Raw genomic sequence first — 22,515 nt, 5'->3', positions numbered from 1 at the left:
TATCAAACAGCTACTTAGCTGTACCGCTACAGCTACTGAGCTGTTAGCATTATCAAATGTCAATGTGAGCATGTGAGGTATTTGTGTTTGGCCGACTCCACGACATTAACTGACAAGTGTGATTTGGTAGCTTAGTGAGGAAATGCTATGGTGATAACGCAATTAAATCTGTATGGGTGTTTGCTGCAAGTGAGATTATGTTAATAATCGGTTTTATAATCGATATGGGTGTACCCTGTTTTATGTTTTCCCAGCTGATTGGGGAGGAAAAAGTACTTAATAAACCCCACACCACTGGAAAATCTCGAGAATCACAAATACATCTGAAAATGAGGATTTTGTGGATTTGAATCGCAAGGGTGATTAAACCAGCCCGATTATCAGCACGTGTGTACCGTGCTTTATGTGCTTTATGTTGTCCCATGAGGTCAGAGAGTAAAAATTACTCCCGACACACCTCACATCACAGAGTAATCACTCATGATAATTTTTAGAGATCCAATACCCAGGACAATTGAGAGTTTTCAATTAACCTACCATAAGTGTTTTTGGGATGTGAGAGGAAACCGGAGTATCCAGAGAAAACCCACACAGGAGAACATGCAAACTCCACACAGGCAAGGCTGGATTTGAACCCAGGTTCTCAGAACTGTGAGGCAGATGTGCTAACCAGTCGTCCACCGTGCAAAATCAGACCCATTATCGGTATATGTGTACCCCGTTTTATGTTTTCAGAGCACATCGGAGAGGAAAAATTACTTTGAACACACCCTATACCACAAGATAATAACTCAGGATCATCTTTAGAGACATCCAATAATCAGGCTTTCACTGATTTAGATTGCAAGGAGGGAATCGGGCTCCAAATCCTCCTGATTATCGGTATCCAAGCAAATCAGGGAGGAAAAATGACCCCCAACGCACTCCACACCACAGGATAATCACGAAGGATCTTCTTTACAATCAGTCAATCAATAATCAGGCCTTTACTAACTTTGATCGCCAGAGGGGAATCAGGATCAAAATCGGCCCAGTTATTGGTATGCATGTGTGCTGCTTTACTTTTTCCCCAAGTTATCAGGGAGGATAAATTACTCCTAACACAGCACATGCCCCACATTATAATCAGTAAAGATCGTCTTTAGAGACATCCAATAATCTGACTTTTGACTTTGATCACAAGGGGGACTCGGGATTCAAATCGGCCCGATTATCAGTATGTGTGTGTACAATGCAGCCCTATGGGGGGGCACAAGTCAGTGCAAACTGTAGGCCGGTCCCAAGCCCGGATAAATGCAGAGGGTTGCGTCAGGAAGGGCATCCGGCTTAAAACCTTGCCAAACAAATATGAGCGTTCATCCAAAGAATTCCATACCGGATCGGTCGTGGCCCGGGTTAACAACGTCCGCCACCGGCGCCGTCAACCTGCAGGGCGCTGTTGGAAATTCAGCTACTGTGGGTCGAAGTCAAAGAAGAAGAAGAAGAAGAAGAAGAGGTGGAAAGCGGGTTCTTCGGCAGAAAGAGAAGAGGAAAACACGGAGCCTAGAACTGAATGTGGGGACTTTGAATGTTGGGACTATGACAGGAAAATCCCGGGAGTTGGTTGACATGATGATTAGGAGAAAGGTTGATATATTGTGTGTCCAGGAGACCAGGTGGAAAGGCAGTAAGGCTAGAAGTTTAGGGGCAGGGTTTAAATTATTTTACCATGGTGTAGATCTTCTGGCAGGAAAGGAGAGAAGGAGACTTGGTGGTGGAACCTCACAGTACAGGAAATCATACAAGGAAAACGGTTAGCTAAGAAGAAGTGGGACACTGAGAGGACCGAGGAGAGGCGAAAGGAATACATTGAGATGCGACACAGGGCAAAGGTAGAGGTGGCAAAGGCAAAACAAGAGGCATATGATGACATGTATGGCAGGTTGGACACTAAAGAAGGAGAAAAGGATCTATACAGGCTGGCCAGACAGAGGGATAGAGATGGGAAGGATGTGCAGCAGGTTAGGGTGATTAAGGATAGAGATGGAACTATGTTGACTGGTGCCAGCAGTGTGCTAGGTAGATAGAATTCAATAGAATTCTAGTGCGTGAGAAGATGCCTGAGGAATGGAGGAATGGAGGAAAAGTGTACTGGTGCCCATTTTTAAGAACAAAGGTGATGTGCAGAGCTGTGGCAACTATAGAGGAATAAAGTTGATGAGCCACACAATGAAGTTATGGGAAAGAGTAGTGGAGGCTAGACTCAGGACAGAAGTGAGTATTTGCGAGCAACAGTATGGTTTCATGCCTAGAAAGAGTACCACAGATGCATTATTTGCCTTGAGGATGTTGATGGAAAAGTACAGAGAAGGTCAGAAGGAGCTACATTGTGTCTTTGTAGATCTAGAGAAAGCCTATGACAGAGTACCCAGAGAGGAACTGTGGTACTGCATGCGGAAGTCTGGAGTGGCAGAGAAGTATGTTAGAATAATACAGGACATGTACGAGGGCAGCAGAACAGCGGTGAGGTGTGCTGTCGGTGTGACAGAAGAATTTAAGGTGGACGTGGGACTGCATCAGGGATCAGCCCTGAGCCCCTTCCTTTTTGCAGTGGTGATGGATAGGCTGACAGATGAGGTTAGACTGGAATCCCCGTGGACCATGATGTTTGCAGATGACATTGTGATCTGCAGTGAAAGCAGGGAGCAGCTGGAGGAACAGTTAGAAAGATGGAGGCATGCACTGGAAAGAAGAGGAATGAAGATTAGCCGAAGTAAAACAGAATATATGTGCATGAATGAGAGGGGCGGTGGGGGAAGAATGAGGCTACAGGGAGAAGAGATGGCAAAGGTAGAGGACTTTAAATACTTGGGGTCAACCGTCCAGAGCAATGGTGAGTGTGGTCAGGAAGTGAAGAAACGGGTCCAAGCAGGTTGGAACGGGTGGAGGAAGGTGTCAGGTGTGTTATGTGACAGAAGAGTCTCTGCTAGGATGAAGGGCAAAGTTTATAAAACAGTGGTGAGGCCAGCCATGATGTATGGATTAGAGACAGTGGCACTGAAGAGAAAACAGGAAGCAGAGCTGGAGGTGGCGGAAATGAAGATGTTGAGGTTCGCTCTCGGAGTGACCAGGTTGGATAAAATTAGAAATGAGCTCATCAGAGGGACAGCCAAGGTTCGATGTTTTGGGGACAAAGTTAGAGAGAGCAGACTTCAATGGTTTGGACACGTCCAGAGGAGAGAGAGTGAGTATATTGGTAGAAGGATGATGAGGATGGAGCTGCCAGGCAAGAGAGCTAGAGGAAGACCAAAGAGAAGGTTGATGGATGTCGTGAGGGAAGACATGATGGCAGTTGGTGTTCGAGAGGAGGATGCAGGAGATAGGCTCTCATGGAAAAGGATGACGCGCTGTGGCGACCCCTAACGGGACAAGCCGAAAGGAAAAGAAGAAGAAGAAGATCAGTATGTGTGTGTACCCTGCTTTCTGTTTTTCCGGAGAACAGTGAGGAAAATCACACCTCACACCACAGGATAATCATTCAGGATCATCGTTGGAGAAATCTAATAATCGGACTTTGATTGACTTTAATTGCAAAGGGGACTCAGGCTTGAAATCGGCCCCATTATCGTTATGCATGTAAACCACTTTATCTTTTCCGAGTACATCGGTAGAGAAAAACGACTTTTATCACACCCCACACCACAGGATAATCAGTGTATCATCTTTAGAGACAGCCAATATGTCATGATATGTGCCCAAGCGCCAAAGGAGGAACTCCCTTTGGCGCTTGGGTGGCGCTTTGCGCCTTGCCTCTCTCTCTCTGTCTCTCCCCAGTAATCAGCATCACCTTGGCCGCGCACCGGTCTTCAATCACCACTCATCACTGCCTGCATATAAGCCTGTCAGTTCCGGGAAGCCGCCGCCAGAGTATTGACAGTACTTACAGGTTTTGTGATTTGAAAGTAACTACCCTACAAACCGCATCTGTACTCACCCGATTTTGTTCTCTTCCGTCTCCAGTGTTCCTTCCGTGCCTTCCCCGTCTCGCTGACTGCTCCAGCCACGCTGCCAAGCTACCCCACTTGCTTACGTGCTCGCTCCTTGTCCCGACAGTCCACCACCTCGCCTTGGATATCATTACCCTGAGCCAACCTGCAATAAACCATTCTAAATCTACTCCCTCCGCCTCAGTCTGCTCTTGGGTCCAATCCAACTCACATCCGACCTCGCATCGTGACAGAATACTCAGGCCATGACGGACCCCGCGACTACAGAAGTGTTGAGGACAGCGCTCGCCCATCAGGGCGCTCATATCAACAGATAGGACGAAACCCTCCACGAGATCATGGACTCATTAAATGCCCTTACACAACAAGTATCCCTCCTGTCCTCCCAGAGCCACCTCAGCAATCCCCCCTTGAATGAGCCCGCAGCCTCCGACCAACACCCCCCCTCCATACAAAGAGCCTCATGCTCCTCCTCCCGAACCGTAATCCGGGGACCTAGGTTCATGTAGCCAATTTTTATTAAACTGCACATTAGTATTCCACCTACAACCACTGAGCTATCCAACCGACAGATCGAAGATTGCATACATTATCAACCTCCTGCGCGGAAGAGCTGCCAAATGGGCTACTGCGTTTTGGCATAATTCCTCGCAGGTACTCACATCACTAGACTCCTTTATGACAGAACTCAAGAAAGTTTTCGATGACCCCGTTAAGGGTAGGGAAGCCACTTGGCGCATCCTAGCTCTCACCCAAGGTTCAAGTTCTGTGGCGTCCTCCTCTATCGATTTCTGGAGTGAATGCGGGTGCGACGACGCAGCGCTAAGGAGAATTTTCTTTAAGGAGTGATCTGAACAACTTGAGGACGAGCTCGCGACCAGGCACGAACCCACCTCCCTCGAGAATTTTATTTCGTTAGCGATCCAACTCGACAACCTCCTCCGAGAGAGAGCTCGTGAGCGGGGAGCTAAGACGCGTAGTTTCGCTCCACCCACCGTGGCTGAGCCCCCAACCTCTGCGCCACACACTGAAACCCCTATCGCTGTCATGGGTGTGTGTTCCGGTTGTTGTCTTCCCCGTCTCATACAAATCTGCTCCTGAGAGCATCTTCACCACCTGTGCCTCGTTCACCCTAATTACCCCTTGCATTTAACCTTGTGTCTCATTCTTTCTAGTCGCCAGTTTGTTGTACCTTGTCGTCGTGTTCCAGCATTCCTTGTTTCCACGTCACAGACTCACAGTAAGACCAGACCCTGTTCCGATTATCGACTTCGCCTTTTTGCCTCACGTTTTTGGTAACTGTTGCCTTTTTTTTGGATTGCCTGCCTGTGTACCGACCTCTGCCCGTATATTAAACCTCTCTTTTTGAAACTGTCCATTGGTTTTGGAGCCGTGCATTTTTGGGTCCTAGCCTCTGTTCCGTTCATGACATTTTAGAGAACCTGTCCACTAATGTGAGAATTGTGGTATTTGTTTTCGAGGCCGGTAATCCCATCACAAAGTCCTCGGAGATGTCTGACCAAGGACGCTGTGGTATTGGCACGGGTCGCAACTCCCCAGAAGGACGTTTACGAGAGGACTTGTTAGCAGCACATACCTGGCAAGCATTGACATAATTGGAAACATCCCTTCTAACATTGGGCCACCAAAAGCGCTGTTCGACTACAGATTGAGTCTTTGCAATGCCTTGGTGACATACAGTCCGGTTAGTGTGAGCCCAGTGGATAACTCTTCCCCTTAAGGTCGGAACCACATAAAGGTTTTCAGGGCAATTTTCTGTGCTAAGAGGGTTCTACAGTCTCCGCAGTCTCAATGTCCCAAACAAAAGCAGAAACGAAACATAACTTGGGCAGAATGGTTTTAGGGTCGGACAAAGAATTCTCTGCGCAGAAAATGCGCGATAAAGCATCTGGCTTCCCATTTTTAGAACCAGGTCGGTAGGATAACGTGAAATTTAATCTAGTGAAAAACAGAGACCAACTACCCTGCCACACATTTAATCTCTTATCAGATTTAAGATATTCCAGGTTTTTGTGATCTGTCCATACTAAAAACAGAGTATGTGCCCCCTCTAGCCAGTGCCTCCACTCCACCAAAGCCACCTTGACTGCCAGCAGTTCACGTTCACCAATGTCATAATTTCTCTCGGCTGGGGTCAGTTTTTTGGAGAGAAAAGCACAAGGATGTAATTTACCATCTTTGAGACATTTCTGGGAGAGCACTGCTACTACACCGGCATCAGACGCATCAACTTCTACTACAAACTGCTGTTTGAGATCTAGCAAAGTGAGGATGAGAGCGGAGGTAAAGCTCGATTTAAGTTTCTGAAAAGCTGCCTGACAAAGCGGGTTCCATACGAAAGGTCTGTGTGGCGAGGTAAGATCATGCAAAGGCGAGGCTATAGAACTGAAATTTCTAATGAACTTCCTGTAGAAATTAGCGAACCCTAATAAACTTGGTACGTCTTTGCATGACGTGGGAGTGGGCCAATTAGTCACGGCATCAACTTTGCAAGGGTCCATTTTGATTTCACCTGGAGCCAGCACGAACCCCAGAAAAGAAACGGACGCCTTGTGGAACTCACATTTCACAGCCTTGACGTATAGTTCATTCTGCAGTAACTGCTGCAACACAGAGCGGACATGAACGATGTGAGTCTCCTCATCCGGGGAGAATATCAAAATATCGTCCAAATATACAAAAACATACACATTCAACATGTCACGCAGGACATCATTGACAAAGTTCTGGAACACAGCTGGAGCGTTAGTTAGTCCAAAAGGCATCACCAAATACTCGTAATGTCCCGTTGGTATGTTGTATGCTGTTTTCCATTCATCCCCCTCCCTTATCCTGACTAAATGATATGCATTTCTTAAGTCGAGTTCTGTGAAAACCTTGGTTCCCTCCAGGAACTCAAAGGCGGTGGATATGAGAGGAAGAGGGTATCTGTTTTTCATTGTTATGTTATTGAGACCCCGGTAATCGATACAGGGTCGCAGTCTTGTCCTTCTTGCCCACAAAGAAAAATCCGGCTCCCGCAGGGGATGAAGATGGGCGAATAATCCCGGCTGCCAGTGATTCATCCACATACTCCTTCATAGCCTTGTGTTCCGGCCCTGAAAGAGAGAATAACCTCCCTCGTGGGGGTGTGGTTCTAGGCAGCAAGTCAACAGCACAGTCATAAGGTCTGTGGGGTGGAAGGGATTTGGCCTTGGACTTGGAAAAAACGTCTTTAATGTTCTGGTAACAGGTGGGCACTTGAGATAAGTCAGGATCCCCAGATGAGGTCTGTGGAATGTCATTTGAAACATCAACCCGGTCTTCACTGTGAGGCAGCTGTTGTCGTCTCGTCGGAGGGGGAGGGGCTTTCAATATCTGGTGGACTGGGAGGGCTACGGGCCTGAGGAACGTTCATGGGTGCCGTCTGCGTTTATCGTGGATAACTCGCTCATTCGGGACTTCCACGTTGCGCATCCAGGGGCATCCGGGGCCGTCTGTTAAGGGGGGGGGGGGGGGGGGGGTACTGTCATGGGTATGTGTTCCGGTTGTTCTCTTCCCCCTGTCTCATACACACCTGCTCCTGAGAGCATCTTCACCACCTGTGCCTCGTTCACCCTAATTACACCTTGCATTTAACCTCGTGTCTCATTCTTTCTAGTCGCCAGTTCGTTGTACCCTGTCGTCGCGTTCCAGCAATCCTTGTTTCCGCATCACAGACTCACATTAAGACTAGACCCTGTTCCAATTATCGACCTCGCCTTTTTGCCTCACGTTTTTGGATACTGTTGCCTTTTTTTTGGATTGCCTGCCTGTGTACCGACCTCTGCCCGTATATTAAACCTCTCTTTTTGAAACTGTCCATTTGTTTTGGAGCCGTGCATTTTTGGGTCCTATCCTCTGTTCCGTTCATGACAATCGCCTCCGCTTCACCCTCCACTGTACCAAGGACAAGTACAAAGGAGCCGAGAGCCTATGCAACTAGGCAGGATCTGGTTACTACGCAATGAAGATCATCTTATCCACATTAGAGAGGGGAATGAATGGAAAATGGCTTTCAATACCCCCGTTGGACACTTCGAGTATCTGGTCATGTTGTTTGGATTAACCAACACCCCCGTCGTTTTTCAAACCTTCATCAATGACGTCCTCCGTGGCATGGTTAACCGGTTCGTTTTCGTCTATCTTGACGACATATTCATCTTCTCTCGCTCCCCCGCAGAAAATCGCCAGCATGACCGTCAAGTCCTCCAACGCTTTCTTCAGAACTTCCTTTTCGTGAAACCTGAAAAATGCGAATGCCACCTCTCTTCCATTCACTTCTTGGGATACATCATCGCCAAAGAACAGTTACAACCAGACCCAGCAAAGATGCAAGCAGTAGTCAACTGGCCCATCCCCTCCAACCGCAAGGAGCTTCAACATTTGCTAGGCTTCGCCAATTTCTATCGACGTTTCATCCGTGAATACAGCAAGGTTACTGTACCTCACACCAGTCTCACCTCCACCAGCTCACCTTTCCATTGGACCCCTGCCGCGTTGCAAGCATTCAAATGCCTCAAAGAACTGTTCACCAGTGCTCCCATCCTGTGACACCCTGACCCCTCACTCTAGTTCGTGGTGGAGGTTGACACTTCTGACACGGGAGCGGGAGCCATCCTCTCCCAGCAGGACCCAGTTTCCCAAAAACTTCATCCATGTGCCTTTTTCTCCCGTCGCCTGTCTACATCCAAGCGGAATTATGACTTAGGTAACCCTGAGCTGCTAGCCATCGTTTTGGCCCTAGAGGAGTGGAGGCACTGGTTGGAGGGGACCGTTACACCCTTTAATATATGGACTGACCACAGGAACTTAGTTTATCTCCGTTCCGCTAAGCGACTTAATCCCCGGAAAGATCGCTGGGCTTTATTTCTCAGTCGGTTCAATTTCTGCCTCTCCTTCCGCACGCTCTGACGTCCTTCAGTGGGCCCAGAACTCCAAGCTCACCTGTCATCCTGGCATCACCCGCACCATCCATTTCATCCAGCAACACTTCTGGTGGCACAGCCTAGCTAAAGACACCTCATAGTATGTCCTAGCCTGCTCCATCTGTGCCCGAGGTAAGGCTTCACATCAACCCCCAGCTGGTCTGCTGCGCCCCTTACCCACTCCGCCCTTGGTCCCAGATCTCCCTGAACTTCGTCACCGGCCTACCCCTATCTGAAGGTAACACTGTCATTCTCACCATTATTGACCGGTTCTCCAAGTGTGTTCACTATGTACCTCTTCCCAAATTGCCCTCTGCTTTGAGACTGCTAATCTTCTTGTCATCCACGTGTTCAGACTTCCCTGGTATCCCTGTTGACATTGTATCGGACCGAGGTCCTCAGTTCTCATCCCAGGTCTGGAAAGACGGCGGTGGGCGCAACAGCCAGTTTGTTTTCCAGCTATCACCACCAAACCAACGGCTAGACGGAGCGGGCAAATCAAAACCTGGAATCCGCTCTTCGTTGTGTTGCTCGCCATCCTGCCTCCTGATGCACCTTCCTCCCGTGGGTGGAATATGCCCACAACTCCCTCACCAGCTCCGCCACAGGTATGACTCCCTCATTTATGGCATGTTATGGTTTCCAACCTCCGTTGTTTAAAGATCAAGAGCATACTGTGGCGGTTCCCGCAGTAATGGAGCATCTTCGACGGCTCCAGTCTGTGTGGAAGGATGTCAGGGCTGCTTTAACTTAGTCTTCATCGATCCCCTACTCCGGAATACAAGGTGGGTCAGATGATTTGGCTCTCCTCCCGTGATCTCCCACTCCTAACAGAATCCTGTAAGCTCGCTCTTCGCTATATTGATCCATTCCCTAGTACCAAACTCATTAATGCCACCTCAGTTCAATTGAAACTCCCCCAATCCCTCAAGATCCATCCAACATTCGACGTATCTCTGCTTAAGTCTCCACCAGTACCCTTAGCCCTCCCGCCGTTCCCCCTCCACCCCCCGTGTCATCGATGACCATCCTGCCTTTATGGTGTCGCGCATCCTGGATGTGCGGCCCCAGGGATTTCAATTCCTAGTAGACTGGGAGGGATATGGCCCTGAGGAACGCTCCTGGATTTCACGCAAGCTCATTTTGGACGACTCGCTTATTAGGGACTTCTATGCCGCTCACCCTGAAAAGTCTGGTAGGATGCCTGGAGGCGTCCGTTGAGGGGAGGGTACTGTCATGATCTGTGCCCTGCAGTTTCTCCTTTGGAGCTTGGGTGGCACAGGTTTTGTGATTTGAAAGTAACTATCTTATGACCCGGATCTGTACTCACCCAATTTTGTTCTCTTCCGTCTCCAGTGTTCCTTCCATGCCTTCTCCATCTCGCTGACTGCTCCAGCCACGCCTCCAAGCTACCCCACCTGCTTACGTTCTCGCTTCCTGCTCGCCCCTTGTCCCGACGGTCCACCACCTCGCCTTGGATATTATTACCTTAAGTCAACCTAAAATAAACCATTCTAAATCTACTCCCTCCGCGTCAGTGTGCTCTTGGATCCAATCCAACTCACATCTGACCTCGCATTGTGACACAATAATCTGCTCACTTTGATAAATATGTTTATAATTTTTGCTCATATTATTAAGCCACCTGGTAACTCTGCTATACTAATGCTTATTTTGTCCCCTTTAAGGTGGACACAATTTGGAGCCGAATCAACAGAATGTCATTTCCTGCAACTTTATCTAACGTGTTATTAGGAATCCCACATATTTTCTAAGCAGGACACGCCCCACTGCAACATGATTGGCTCCTGCGTCACAGGAAGGGCGGGCTATGCAACGAGATGACCATCCCAAACATGTATCACATTTGTATGAAAACAAACAAAACAAAGTTTGTTATGGTTAGGTTTAGGGCTAGGGTTGGGGCTTAAGGCGGTTTAAGAGTGGGTTATGGTTAGTGGGAAACATTAACGCTGCCACACTTTAGTCGCATACTTCTTTTCCCGTCTGGAAGCAGTAGAACATGTTCTACAGGTATACAACAGCCAAACATAGTGCAGCAGCACATGTCCTGGAGCAAATAATATTGGACCAGGGCGTGTCCTACAAACTATGTCAGAATCCCAATTATCTGACATCCTCCCCAATGTGGCGCCTGTGTGACATGACCCCCTCATCCCAGGTAGACATTACATCACCTCAACTCATCTCTTGAGTTAATGCGGCTAAGAGCATCTGATGCGCTAACCTCACTCACGGTTATGTCATCATCGCGATTGGATCATTCCAAATGTTCTAGGAAATAGCGTGTGAGTCATAGTGTGGGTGTGGAGTGGATGTTTGGGTCAAGTGTTGCAGGCACTTTGCTGTTGCAGACAGGAAGTTTGCGAAGCCACGGTTGCCTCTGCTACACTGTACAAAATTACAGTAATCCATCCATCCATTTTCTGAGCCGCTTCTCCTCACTAGGGTCACGGGCGTGCTGGAGCCTATCCCAGCTGTCATCGGGCAGGAGGCGGGGTACACCCTGAACTGGTTGCCAGCCAATCGCAGGGCACATCGAAACAAACAACCATTCGCACTCACAGTCATGCCTACGGGCAATTTAGAGTCTCCAATTAATGCATGTTTTTGGGATGTGGGAGGAAACCGGAGTGCCCGGAGAAAACCCACGCAGGCACGGGGAGAACATGCAAACTCCACACAGGCGGGGCCGGGGATTGAACCCGGGTCCTCAGAACTGTGAGGCTGACGCTCTAACCAGTCTAACCAGTGCCGCTAATTACAGTAATAAGAAAATTAAATAAAATCAAGCAGAGGAAAACTCTCCTCACAGCTTGTGACATACAGGGTGTAAGGCTGGGCGATTAATCGATTTAATTGATAAATCTTTTCTTGGGGTCCACATAAAAAAAAATTCTCCCCCAAAAATTATTTTCTTTCCCTTGACGTCTTCTCTAGTTTTTTGGGAGAAAGGTTAATTTTGTTTGGAAGCAGCAACTTTTATCATTTATGTTCAGTGTCAGTTTTGTTGAAGCGGCATCTTTTATCATTTATGTTCAGTGACAGTTTTGTTGTATTACATATTCACCTACTAATTTTATTTATTTATTCTAATCTAATGATGTTAAATTGTTGAACATGAATTATGTTTTATTTAAATGTATTAAAGTTGGAGTTTGCAGTTAAAAAAACAACAACTATGAGCTGACAATAGAACATTTTTAAAATGATCCCTCTCTGCCTATAATTTAATTTTAATTATTATTTTAAAACTTGTCACGCCACAACAAGAATAGCCAATCAGAGACTCTAGAGACAGAAGGCATGACTGAAGACTCTGTCAATCATTTGCACATCATGTGCACCACGCACCCGCAGCCTCACAGGAACACTGCAGCCTCTCGCAGAGGAGACTTATAGTTTCTTGGCTGGATTATCTACCTCCGGTTAGAACAAAAGAAGGATTGGACAGCTCTCAAGACAAAACAAGGGTAAACATATATAACGGTGGTGTTCTACGCGGACGCGGTCGCTGCATAGCCACCCAGCGCCACCGTTCTAATCGAGTCGTCAGGTAAATTGATCCTGTCTCTTATATTTCTAATAGATGTTTGGGGATAAACAAATTTGGTGATTTTATTTTAAGATGCCCAGTATGCGTTACAAACAGAGCTGGAGACCAGCTTTTAGCGAAAAGGATGTCAAGCAGAACAGTGATTTTGATGCAATATTGTTTCGCTTTTGTGACACCTCAAACTATAAAACAACAAAAACAAGACTGAAAGGGGGCTTTTTGATGGAAAATAGTTTATATTATCATCCATCCATCATCTGTACCGCTTATTCTCACAGGGGTCGCGGGCGTGCTGGAGCCTATCGCAGCTATCACTGGGCGAGAGGCGGGGTACACCCTGAAAAGATCGCCAGCCAATCGCAGGGCACATATAAACAAACACCTATTTCCACTCACATTCACACCTATGGGCAATTTAGAGTTTTCAATCAACCTACCACACATGTTTTGGGGATGTGGGAGGAAACCCACGCAGGCACAGGGAGAACATGAAAACTCCACACAGACGGGGCCGGGATTTAAACCCCGTCCACAGAACTGTGAGGCAGATGTGCTCACCAGTCGTCCACCGTACCATCTTTATATTATCATTTAAACATAGTTAGCTGAAATCGATCATCAGTGGATTTTTTTAACATGGCATTTGCCATTCACTCCATGAACTGTGTCATCTTTTCTCACGATTGGCGACCCACACTTTCTTCTACCTACTGGAACACATACTCATTCATACCATACCTATACATAGTCTGTTGGCGTGTCAGGTGCCTAACCTTGTTTGAGTCCCAACGTGTTGGCATTTCTCGCCATTATAATGAACATGACAAGCTGAGATTCACCGCCTAACCTTTATGTTCTACTCAAAAGCTGACCAGATTTCAAATCCAAAGCGGTGCAACGCTGTCATTTTCTGGCATCTGTTTGTACTAATTCACAGACAAGCTGGGTGAGACCCTCTTCCACATCGACCAGTTGAAAAACATACTTGAGAAATATATACGCCAGTGGCAGTAAAAAGTTTGATTCCAGTTGACGAATATAAACGTCCACAGCAGTGAACGAGTTAATGTGTGGCGCCTGACATGGCCAAACACGAATACCCCACAACTTAGCCGAATACCGTATTTCATGACCATAAGGCGCACTTAAAAGTCTTACATTTTCTCCAAAATGGACGGGGCGCCTTATAATGCGGTGTGCCTTATGTGTGCGCCAAGTTCCAAAATCTCTAAATGTTGTTGTGTGACTTTGATGAGCGCTCCGCTTGACTGACTGGGAGCATTTCCTGCCGACACGCTGTTTATTTAGAGGAAAGGCGGACGTGACTGAGGACACCATGTGGTCGTTAAAGGGGGAAGGGTGCGCGTGAAAGAGGAATGATACCTGATCACAGTAATTGTATGTTAAAGCACAAAACTTTAAGTCACAGGTATTTGGAACTATAAAATATAGTATCCATCTATCCATTCATCCATTTTCTTTAACGCTTATCCTCACAAGGGTCGCGGGCTGATGGAGCCTATCCCAGCTATCTTCAGGCGGGAGGCGGGGTACACCCTGAACTGGTCGCCAGCCAATTGCAGGGCACATAGAAACAAACAACCATTCGCACTCACATTCATACTTACGGGGAATTTAGAGTCCTCAATCAACCTACCACGCATGTTTTTGGAATGTGGGAGGAAACCGGAGTGCCCGGAGAAAACCCACCCAGGCACGGGAGAACATGCAAACTCCACACAGGCGGTGCCGGGATTTGAACCCCGGTCCCCAGAACTGTGAGGCAGATGTGCTAACCAGTCATCCACCGTACCGGCAAAATATAGCATTGCACGTTAAAATTTAATCAACTCTTGAAGACCTATGAATGATTACCGTTCCATTTTTTACAGGAGCATAGTAATGATCAAATTGATACTTAGTCCCCACCATCACAATGAGTTATGTACTTTTTCACTCTCAAATTCTTCCTGCGGGCCGGATTGTACCCCCTTGTGGGCTGGTTTTGGCCCACGGGCCATATGTATGACACCCCTATTCTAGAACTTTGGGTGCACAGGGGTTGTTATGTAAATTTGCACCAATGTAATGTTCCAATTTGACTAAATTCAGAAGGTTAAGGTTAAGTTTTCAGAAATGGATAACAACAGATTGACTTGGTTGTTTAATACAAACATTAAAAAGGCAATTTGCCCTCTTTGAATTTGTGAATCAGATGAAATGAAAAAAAATAGAGAAGGGGTTAATACGTACGACAACTCTGCGAAGTCTGTGATTTGGATTTTGGCCATGCGAGCCAGGATTTCCATCATATGCAGACCTTGGTCTGTTTGTAGACTGCTGAAGACAAAACAACAATAAGAATCATCATAAGACATTGTCAACATCTTAACTGGAAGTTCTGTCGAACACAACTAAAACTACTGGCTGATAAACGCACTTACTGGTGCCCATAACTATTTTGTGTGTAAATTTTTTATTAAGATTTTGTGTAATATTTAGTTGAACAAAATTCTTAATTGACTTTGTATTCTAAGTGTCAGTCATATTTTTTATTTGATGAAAACATATTTTGCATAGATGGCGACTGGTTAGCACATCTGCCGCACAGTTCTGAGGACCCGGGTTCAAATCCGGCCTCCCTTGTGGGGAGTTTGCATCTTCTACTTGTGCCTACGTTTGTTTTCTCTGGGTACTGCGGTTTCCTCCCACATCCCAAAAACATGCATGGTAGGTTAATTGGGAATTCTAAATTGCCCGTAAGTGTCGGTGTGGATGCGAGTGCGAATGTTTTGTTTTTGTCTATGTGTGCCCTGCGATTGGCTGGTGACCAGTTCAATGTGTACCCCGCCTCTTGCCCAGAGTCAGCCAAGCATGCCTGGGACCCTCGTGATGATCAGCAGTACGGAAAATCGATGGATGGATATTTAGTATATTTTTTAATTCATGTTAATGAATTTTTTTTTATTTTCAATTCAATTGTATATTTGAATTTGTTATATTTTTTAATTTCATTTAATTTGTAGTGCATATTTAATTTCATAAAATTATTATTTTTAAAATTTTTGACTTCAATTCATTTTTGGTTTAACTTAAACTTTGTGTAATTTTTAGTTCAATCCAATTCTTCATTTATTTTGCGCTAGATTTTGTTGTTCTGTTTTTTATTTTTTATTTTATCAAAACAAATTTAGTATACCCCTCCTTGAGCCGTCACCTTATCGTGGTGGAGGGGTTTGTGTGTCCCAATGATCCTAGGAGCTAAGTTGTCTGGTACTTTATGCCCCTGGCAGGGTCACCCATGGCAAACAGGTCCTAGGTAAGGGACCAGACAAAGCACGGCTCAAAGACCCCTTATGAAGAAGACAAATTATGGACTCAGGTTTCCCTTGCCCGGACGCGGGTCACCGGGGCCCCCCTCTGGAGCCAGGCCTAGAGTTGGGGCTCAAAGGAGAGCACCTGGTGGCCGGGCCTGCACCTATGGGGCCCGGCCGGGCACAGCCCGAAAGGGTAACGTGGGTCCCCCTTCCCATGGGCTCACCACCTGTGGGAGGGGCCATAGGGGTCGGGTGCAATGAGAGCTGGTCGGTGGCCGAAGGCGGGGACCTTGGCGATCCGATCCCCGGCTACAGAAGCTGACTCTAGGGACGTGGAATGTCACCTCTCTGGCAGGGAAGGAGCCTGAGCTGGTGTGTGAGGTCGAGAAGTTCCGACTAGATATAGTCGGACACGCCTCCACGCACAGCTTGGGCTCTGGTACGAGTCCTCTCGAGAGGGGTTGGACTCTCTTCCACTCTGGAGTTGCCCACGGTGAGAGGCGCCAAGCAGGTGTGGGTATACTTATTGCTCCCCGGCTCGGCGCCTGTACGTTGGGGTTCACCCCGGTGGACGAGAGGGTAGCCTCCCTCCACCTTCGGGTGGGGGGACGGGTCCTGACTGTTATTTGTGCCTATGCACCAAACAGCAGTTCAGAGTACCCACCCTTTTTGGAGTCCTTGGAGGGGGTGCTGGAGAGCACTCCCGCTGGGGACTCCATCGTTCTGCTGGGGGACTTCAACGCTCAGGTGGGCAATGACAGTGAGACCTGGAAGGGCGTGAATGGGAGGAACGGCCCCCCCGATCAGAACCCGAGCGATGTTCTGTTATTGGACTTCTGTGCTCATCACGGATTGTCCATAACGAACACCATGTTCAAGCATAAGGGTGTCCACACGTGCACTTGGCACCAGGACAACCTAGGTCGCAGTTCGATGATCGACTTTGTGGTCGTGTCATCGGACTTGCGGCCGCATGTCTTGGACACTCGGGTAGAGAGGGGCGGAGCTGTCAACTGATCACCACCTGGTGGTGAGTTGGCTCCGATGGTGAGGGAAGATGCCGGTCCGACGTGGCAGGCCCAAACGTATTGTGAGGGTCTGCTGGGAACGTCTGGCGGAATCCCCTGTCAGAAGGAGTTTCAACACCCACCTCCGACAGAACTTTGCTCATGTTCCGGGGGAGGCGGGGGACATCGAGTCCGAGTAGACCATGTTCCGCTCCTCCATTGCTGAGGCGGTCGACCAGAGCTGTGGCCGTAAGGTGGTCGGTGCCTGTCGTGGCGGAAATCCCCGAACCCGTTGGTGAACACCAATGGTGAGGGATGCCGTCAAGCTGAAGAAGGAGTCCTATCGGGCCTTTTTGGCCTGTGGGACTCCTGAGGCAGCTGATGGGTGCCGGTTGGCAAAGCGGAATGCAGCTTTGGTGGTCGCTGAAGCAAAAACTCGGGCATGGGAGGAGTTCGGTGAGGCCATGGAGAAAGACTTCCGGACAGCTTCGAGGAAATTCTGGTCCACCATCCGACGTCTCTTGAGGGGAAAGCAGTGCACCATCAACACTGCGTATAGTGGGGATGGGGCGCTGCTGACCTGACCTGTTCCAACTACAGGGGGATCACACTCCTCAGCCTCCCTGGTAAGGTCTATTCAGGGGTGCTGGAGAGGAGGGTCCTTCGGGAAGTTGAATCCCAGATTCAGGAGGAGCAGTGTGGTTTTCGTCCTGGCTGTGGAACAGTGGACCAGCTCTACACCCTTGGCAGGGTCCTCGAGGGTGCATATCCGGCTGTTTGTCGGACTCGTTTCCGGTGAGGGTTAGACTACGCCAAGGCTGCTCTTTGTCACCAATTCTGTTCATAACTTTTATGGACAGAATTTCTAGGCGCAGCCGAGGCGTAGAGGGGGTCCGGTTTGGTGGCCTCAGTATTGCAGCTCTGCTTTTTGCAGATGATGTGGTTCTGTTGGCTTCATCAAGCTGTGACCTCCAACTCTCATTGGAGCAGTTCGCAGCCGAGTGTAAGCGGCTGGGATGAGAATCAGCACCTCCAAATCTGAGACCATGGTCCTCAGTCGGAAAAGGGTGGCGTGCCCTCTCCAGGTCGGGGATGAGATCCTGCCCCAAGTGGAGGAGTTCAAGTATCTTGGGGTCTTGTTCACGAGTGAGGGAAAAATGGAACGGAAGATCGACAGGCGGATCGGTGCAGCGTCTGCAGTGATGCGGACTTTGTATCGATCCGTTGTGGTAAAGAAGGAGCTAAGCCGAAAGGCGAAGCTCTCGATTTACCGGTCAATCTACGTTCCTACCCTCACCTATGGTCACGAGCTGTGGGTCGTAATCCTTATTGTAATTTTCAATTTAATTAAATGAGTATTTTAATTTTGAGTGTATTTTTTATTTAACTTCATTTTCATTTCATTTGGAGTGCCATATTTAATATAATTAAAAAAAACATTTTTATTCATTTCATTTTTGGTTTAACTAAAACTAATCTTTAGTTCAATCAAATTCTTCATTTACTTTGTACTGTAATTTTTTGTTTTTTATTTAATCAAAACAACTTTAGCCTAATTTTAATTCAACACAGAATTTTTATTGGAATTTTTAATTGAATTAAATTTGTATTTTAATTTTGAGTGTATTTTTAATTTATTCACACTTTTATTTGATTTGTAGTGTCATACAGTGGTCGCCCGCATAGCATTTGCAATTTCACCTCTTTGCAGATTTTCTTTTGGAACCTATCCTTTATTATTTGCGGAACCTCCCACTTCTTCTCTTCTTTTTTTTTTTTTACCCAATCCCACCTCATTTGTGTGTTTCTTTTTTTCTGGACTGTTTGTTTTGGGCGGGGGGCGTTCATGACATTTATAAGGGAACGTCAGTTATTTTCCCTATTTACGCTCAGTCTCGGTCCTGATGTATTTTTGACTAATTTTTTATGTGTAATTTTTGTTTAATTTTAAAAAATCCACATTTTTTGTGTTATTTGTGATAAGACTTGTAGTTTAATTTTGGGGATTTTTATTTTTATTTTTTGTGTAGTTTTGTTTAATTGTCAGTTTAATTAAATCAGCCATTGAAGCTTGTGCTGGGGTCTTCGAAACTTTGGAAGGGTAAAAATGAGTTTCAAATGATATTAAAGTGTTTTGGGATAGTTTGGGCTATACAGTACCCAGTCAGCAAACATAGGTCGTACTGACGTCGGCCTTAGAAAGCAGTTCCTAATGTCCGACAAGCACTGGCCAAAAAGCATGGATTTCCCAACTTCATTAAACATCTCAGCAAGGTCGGTTTAGCGGCAGCTCGGCTGACCAGTCCCGTGTTGTGTGGCCAGGAACTTACTGGTCTTCGAGCAGAGCGGCACAGCTGCATTGATTGCAGCACAAGCACTCAGTTCGCCACTAGTATTTTTCAGTTATTATTTCAACTAAATTGGCAGAAAATGACAATGTTGTCACAAGTAATGAAGTTGTGTGTAACTTTAGGAACAAACAAGAGTGTGCTAGGAGCCCATATCCCATCTGCCAGATTTACACACATATTATAAAGGTAACTCAACTAGCAATAAACGGGGGTTATTTTCACGAACGAGCACTACAGAATATAAATCGGTGTGTGTCTGATTCATAAGCCAGCAATGTTTTGTGATATTTCTTTAATTTTGGAAACGGTTTGCCTTTCATTTCCAGCATTTTTTCCGATTTTTTTTCAGTACAGATTGTGGTGTAACCGTGTTGGTTTATTGGCATACTTTTATTTTGAATGCCTGAATGTCCAGGCTACCGTAAATGTGCGACAAAGATTGCTGAGTGTTGGCGAAGGTATGGGAGGTACAGAGTTGGGTTGGTGACATCGTCAATAAAAGACTTACATTGACTAAGTCTTCTTGCTTTCCCATGAACCCACAAAATACAACACAGATATAGTTTACTGATGTTCATCAATTGTTATTCATTGTCGCTTTCTCTTGTTTTTGCTGGAGGTCTGTAAATAAAGTTTATTAACCTGAATTCTGGTTCTTCATTACAAACAAAGACAAATTTAGGTTATTTTTAAGTCAGTATTGTTTTTTACATTGGAAAGTAAAATGCACTGAAGCAACCTGCTTTGCTGCTCTTTGGGGTGATGTTTATAGAGTAGTATGATTTCCAACACACCTGGGGCAAGTAAATGGAGCACTGAGTGAATGGAGCAGAAAGAGAGGTGAAGAGACGTGCCATCCTTTAAGAAGCTAAACGGTCCGGCGAATGAGTTAAACAGCAGAGGTTACAGTACAATTGAAAAGGTCCGACGTGAATGAATGAAGGTCACATGATTAAAACCATATGAAGAGGCTACCCTGGCTAACGCGCCAGCTTCAATCCTTCAGACGTGTGGTGGTTATTTTAGATTCAATGCCTCTGTATTGCCAATGAGCAAACGCTCTCCCTGCGACATCATATTGATGGAACTTTTTATGAGGGGCCGACATTGTTGCGATGTTTGCTGTCTGGGTAGTCCCTTGTTTATCATAGGGGTTACATTCCAGAACCCCCCGCGATAGACGAAAGTCTGCATAGTATATATTTTAAAGCTCTATGCGTAAAACCAAAACAAAATCTGCATATGAGGTGCAGTGCGTTTTTTTTCGTTTTTTTTGTGTCCATCTCGGTTCATCTTCCTCATATACTGCAGTGTAGAGACACTGCAGTATATGTGACTTTGAATGATTGTGGCTTCAAAAGCCTCAAAATCTGCAATATATTAAAAAAGCTGCAATATAAAATTAGATATGTACGATATATATCTATCTACCTTTCGCTCTCTCATTATATATAGATACAGTTATATGTAGAGAAAGTTATACACACACGATTTAAAACTCAGTGATACAGTGGGACCACAAAAAGTGAACTGGGATATGGCGAAGGATGACTGTATTTAAATTTAGGCTGTAAACTATTATTAAAGGGAATTGTTGAACGAGCAAGGGTTGTGTGGACTCACTCTGTGTCTGTGATGACATATCCGAAGTCGTTGTCCGCCTCCTTCCCGCCAGCCTTGACATCCAGCTGGAGTTCGTCGGGCATCTTCTGCCGCGTTTCCTGGTATTTGACCACACCCGGTTGTGGGGCAACCTCCTTCACCCAGCCCTCTACCTCAGACATTTCCTCCACCGACTGTGTGGCATCCTTCTTCTGCACCAACACGCCTGTCTCGCTGGTGCGGCTGCGGACATTCTCAAGGCCCATCCGAAGCCGAGGAGGAGGAGGAGAAGCCGTGGATGACAAAGAGGAAGAGGCTCTTTGGTCCAAGTAGGCCAGAAGTTTGCTGAATACGTCTTCACCACCAACCTGGAAGCAAAATTATGTCAGAAAACACTTCTAATTACATACAGTGTTAGGTTTAGCCAGTTAGCACAACACCAGAGTGCCTTTATTTCTCATACACCATTAGTGTTAGCTTTAGCCTGCTAGGACAATCATAGCATGCCTATACATACGTTAGCGTTGATTTTAGAAAACACAACTGTAGCAAAATATTTTAAATATACCATTAGCCTTAGCCAGCTAGCATAAGCATAGATCGTCTTTATTTTACTTAAACGTTTACCATTAATTTTAGCCAGGTAGCACAGTGCCTCTATTTTACACACATTCGGCTTTAGTTTACATATATTTAACCACCATGACTACCGCGCACCTCCATTTTACATCCACCATTAGTGTTAGCTTTAGGCAGGTTAGACAATCACAAAGTGTATATATTTTACATACACCGTCAGCTTTAGACAGCTAGCACAACTGTAGTGCGCCTTAATTTTTCTTACCCTTTTAGTGTTACTTTTACCTTGCTTGAACCACCACACAGGACCTCTTTTTTTTAGCTTTGGCGAGCTAATACAAAGCAAAGTGCCACTATTTTAAATACACTGTTAGCATTAGCCAGCCAGCATGACCGCAGAGCACCTGTATTTTACAGCAATCAATCAATCAAATTTGATTCATATCGCACTTTTTATACTTTTCATAAAAATGCAACCCAAAGTGCTTCACAAATATTAATAGATATACTGGTAGGATTCATTTAAGCCACCCAACTGTTTTATATCCACTTTTAGCTTTAACCAGCTAGCATGAGTGCAGTTTACTTCTAGTTTAAATACTGCGTCAGCTATAGCAAGCTAGCAGGACTGAAGCGCACTTCTAGTTTACATATACCCTTAGCTTTAGCCAGCTAACACGACCGAATGAGGTATATTTCTATAAAATAGGCATGCAACAATTCATTAATCATTAATGTACAAATTAGGGATGTTCGATACCACTTCTTTCAGACCAATAACAGTACAAGTATTCACTCTTAAGGAACTCACTAATACCCAAGTACGGATACCACTCGTACTTTTGATACATGAAAGTTCAATACTAAATAAATAATAATAAAATGACATAATTGTTAACAAAGCTCTTTCTTTCTTCTCAGCGCACATGATGATATGCCGACGTATCAAACTGCCGCAGTGTAGCACCAGCTAGTGGCAAGTTAGATTTTTCAGATTTTCTTGACTTATGTATTGGTGGCTGGTATCGAAAGCACTTCACCAGTACCCAATAGCTTGAATGAGATAAGGGCGGTATTGGCCCGATACCAGGACTTGCCCACCCCTACTACAAATCGATTAATATTCTTA

General features: G+C 46.0%; 1 protein-coding gene across 3 annotated transcripts in view; it reads right to left on the bottom strand.

Annotated features, from left to right (window-relative positions):
• Positions 1 to 22,515, bottom strand: part of LOC133489105 (receptor-type tyrosine-protein phosphatase N2-like) — a 148,097-nt gene that overhangs the window by 111,230 nt on the left and 14,352 nt on the right. For 2 of the 3 annotated variants that reach the window (XM_061797842.1, XM_061797844.1), the window contains 2 exons: positions 20,829 to 21,175; positions 14,784 to 14,870 (listed from right to left, as the gene is read on the bottom strand). In XM_061797842.1, the coding sequence (XP_061653826.1) occupies positions 14,784 to 14,870; positions 20,829 to 21,175 (434 nt within the window). The remainder of the gene's footprint in view (positions 1 to 14,783; positions 14,871 to 20,828; positions 21,176 to 22,515) is intronic. The other variant, XM_061797843.1, reaches the window with a different exon arrangement.

Source organism: Phyllopteryx taeniolatus, chromosome 14 (assembly GCF_024500385.1).
Source record: "Phyllopteryx taeniolatus isolate TA_2022b chromosome 14, UOR_Ptae_1.2, whole genome shotgun sequence".
Lineage (NCBI taxonomy): Eukaryota > Metazoa > Chordata > Actinopteri > Syngnathiformes > Syngnathidae > Phyllopteryx > Phyllopteryx taeniolatus.
Note: the sequence above shows the minus strand (reverse complement) of the source record. Positions and strands in the feature narration are given on the sequence as shown.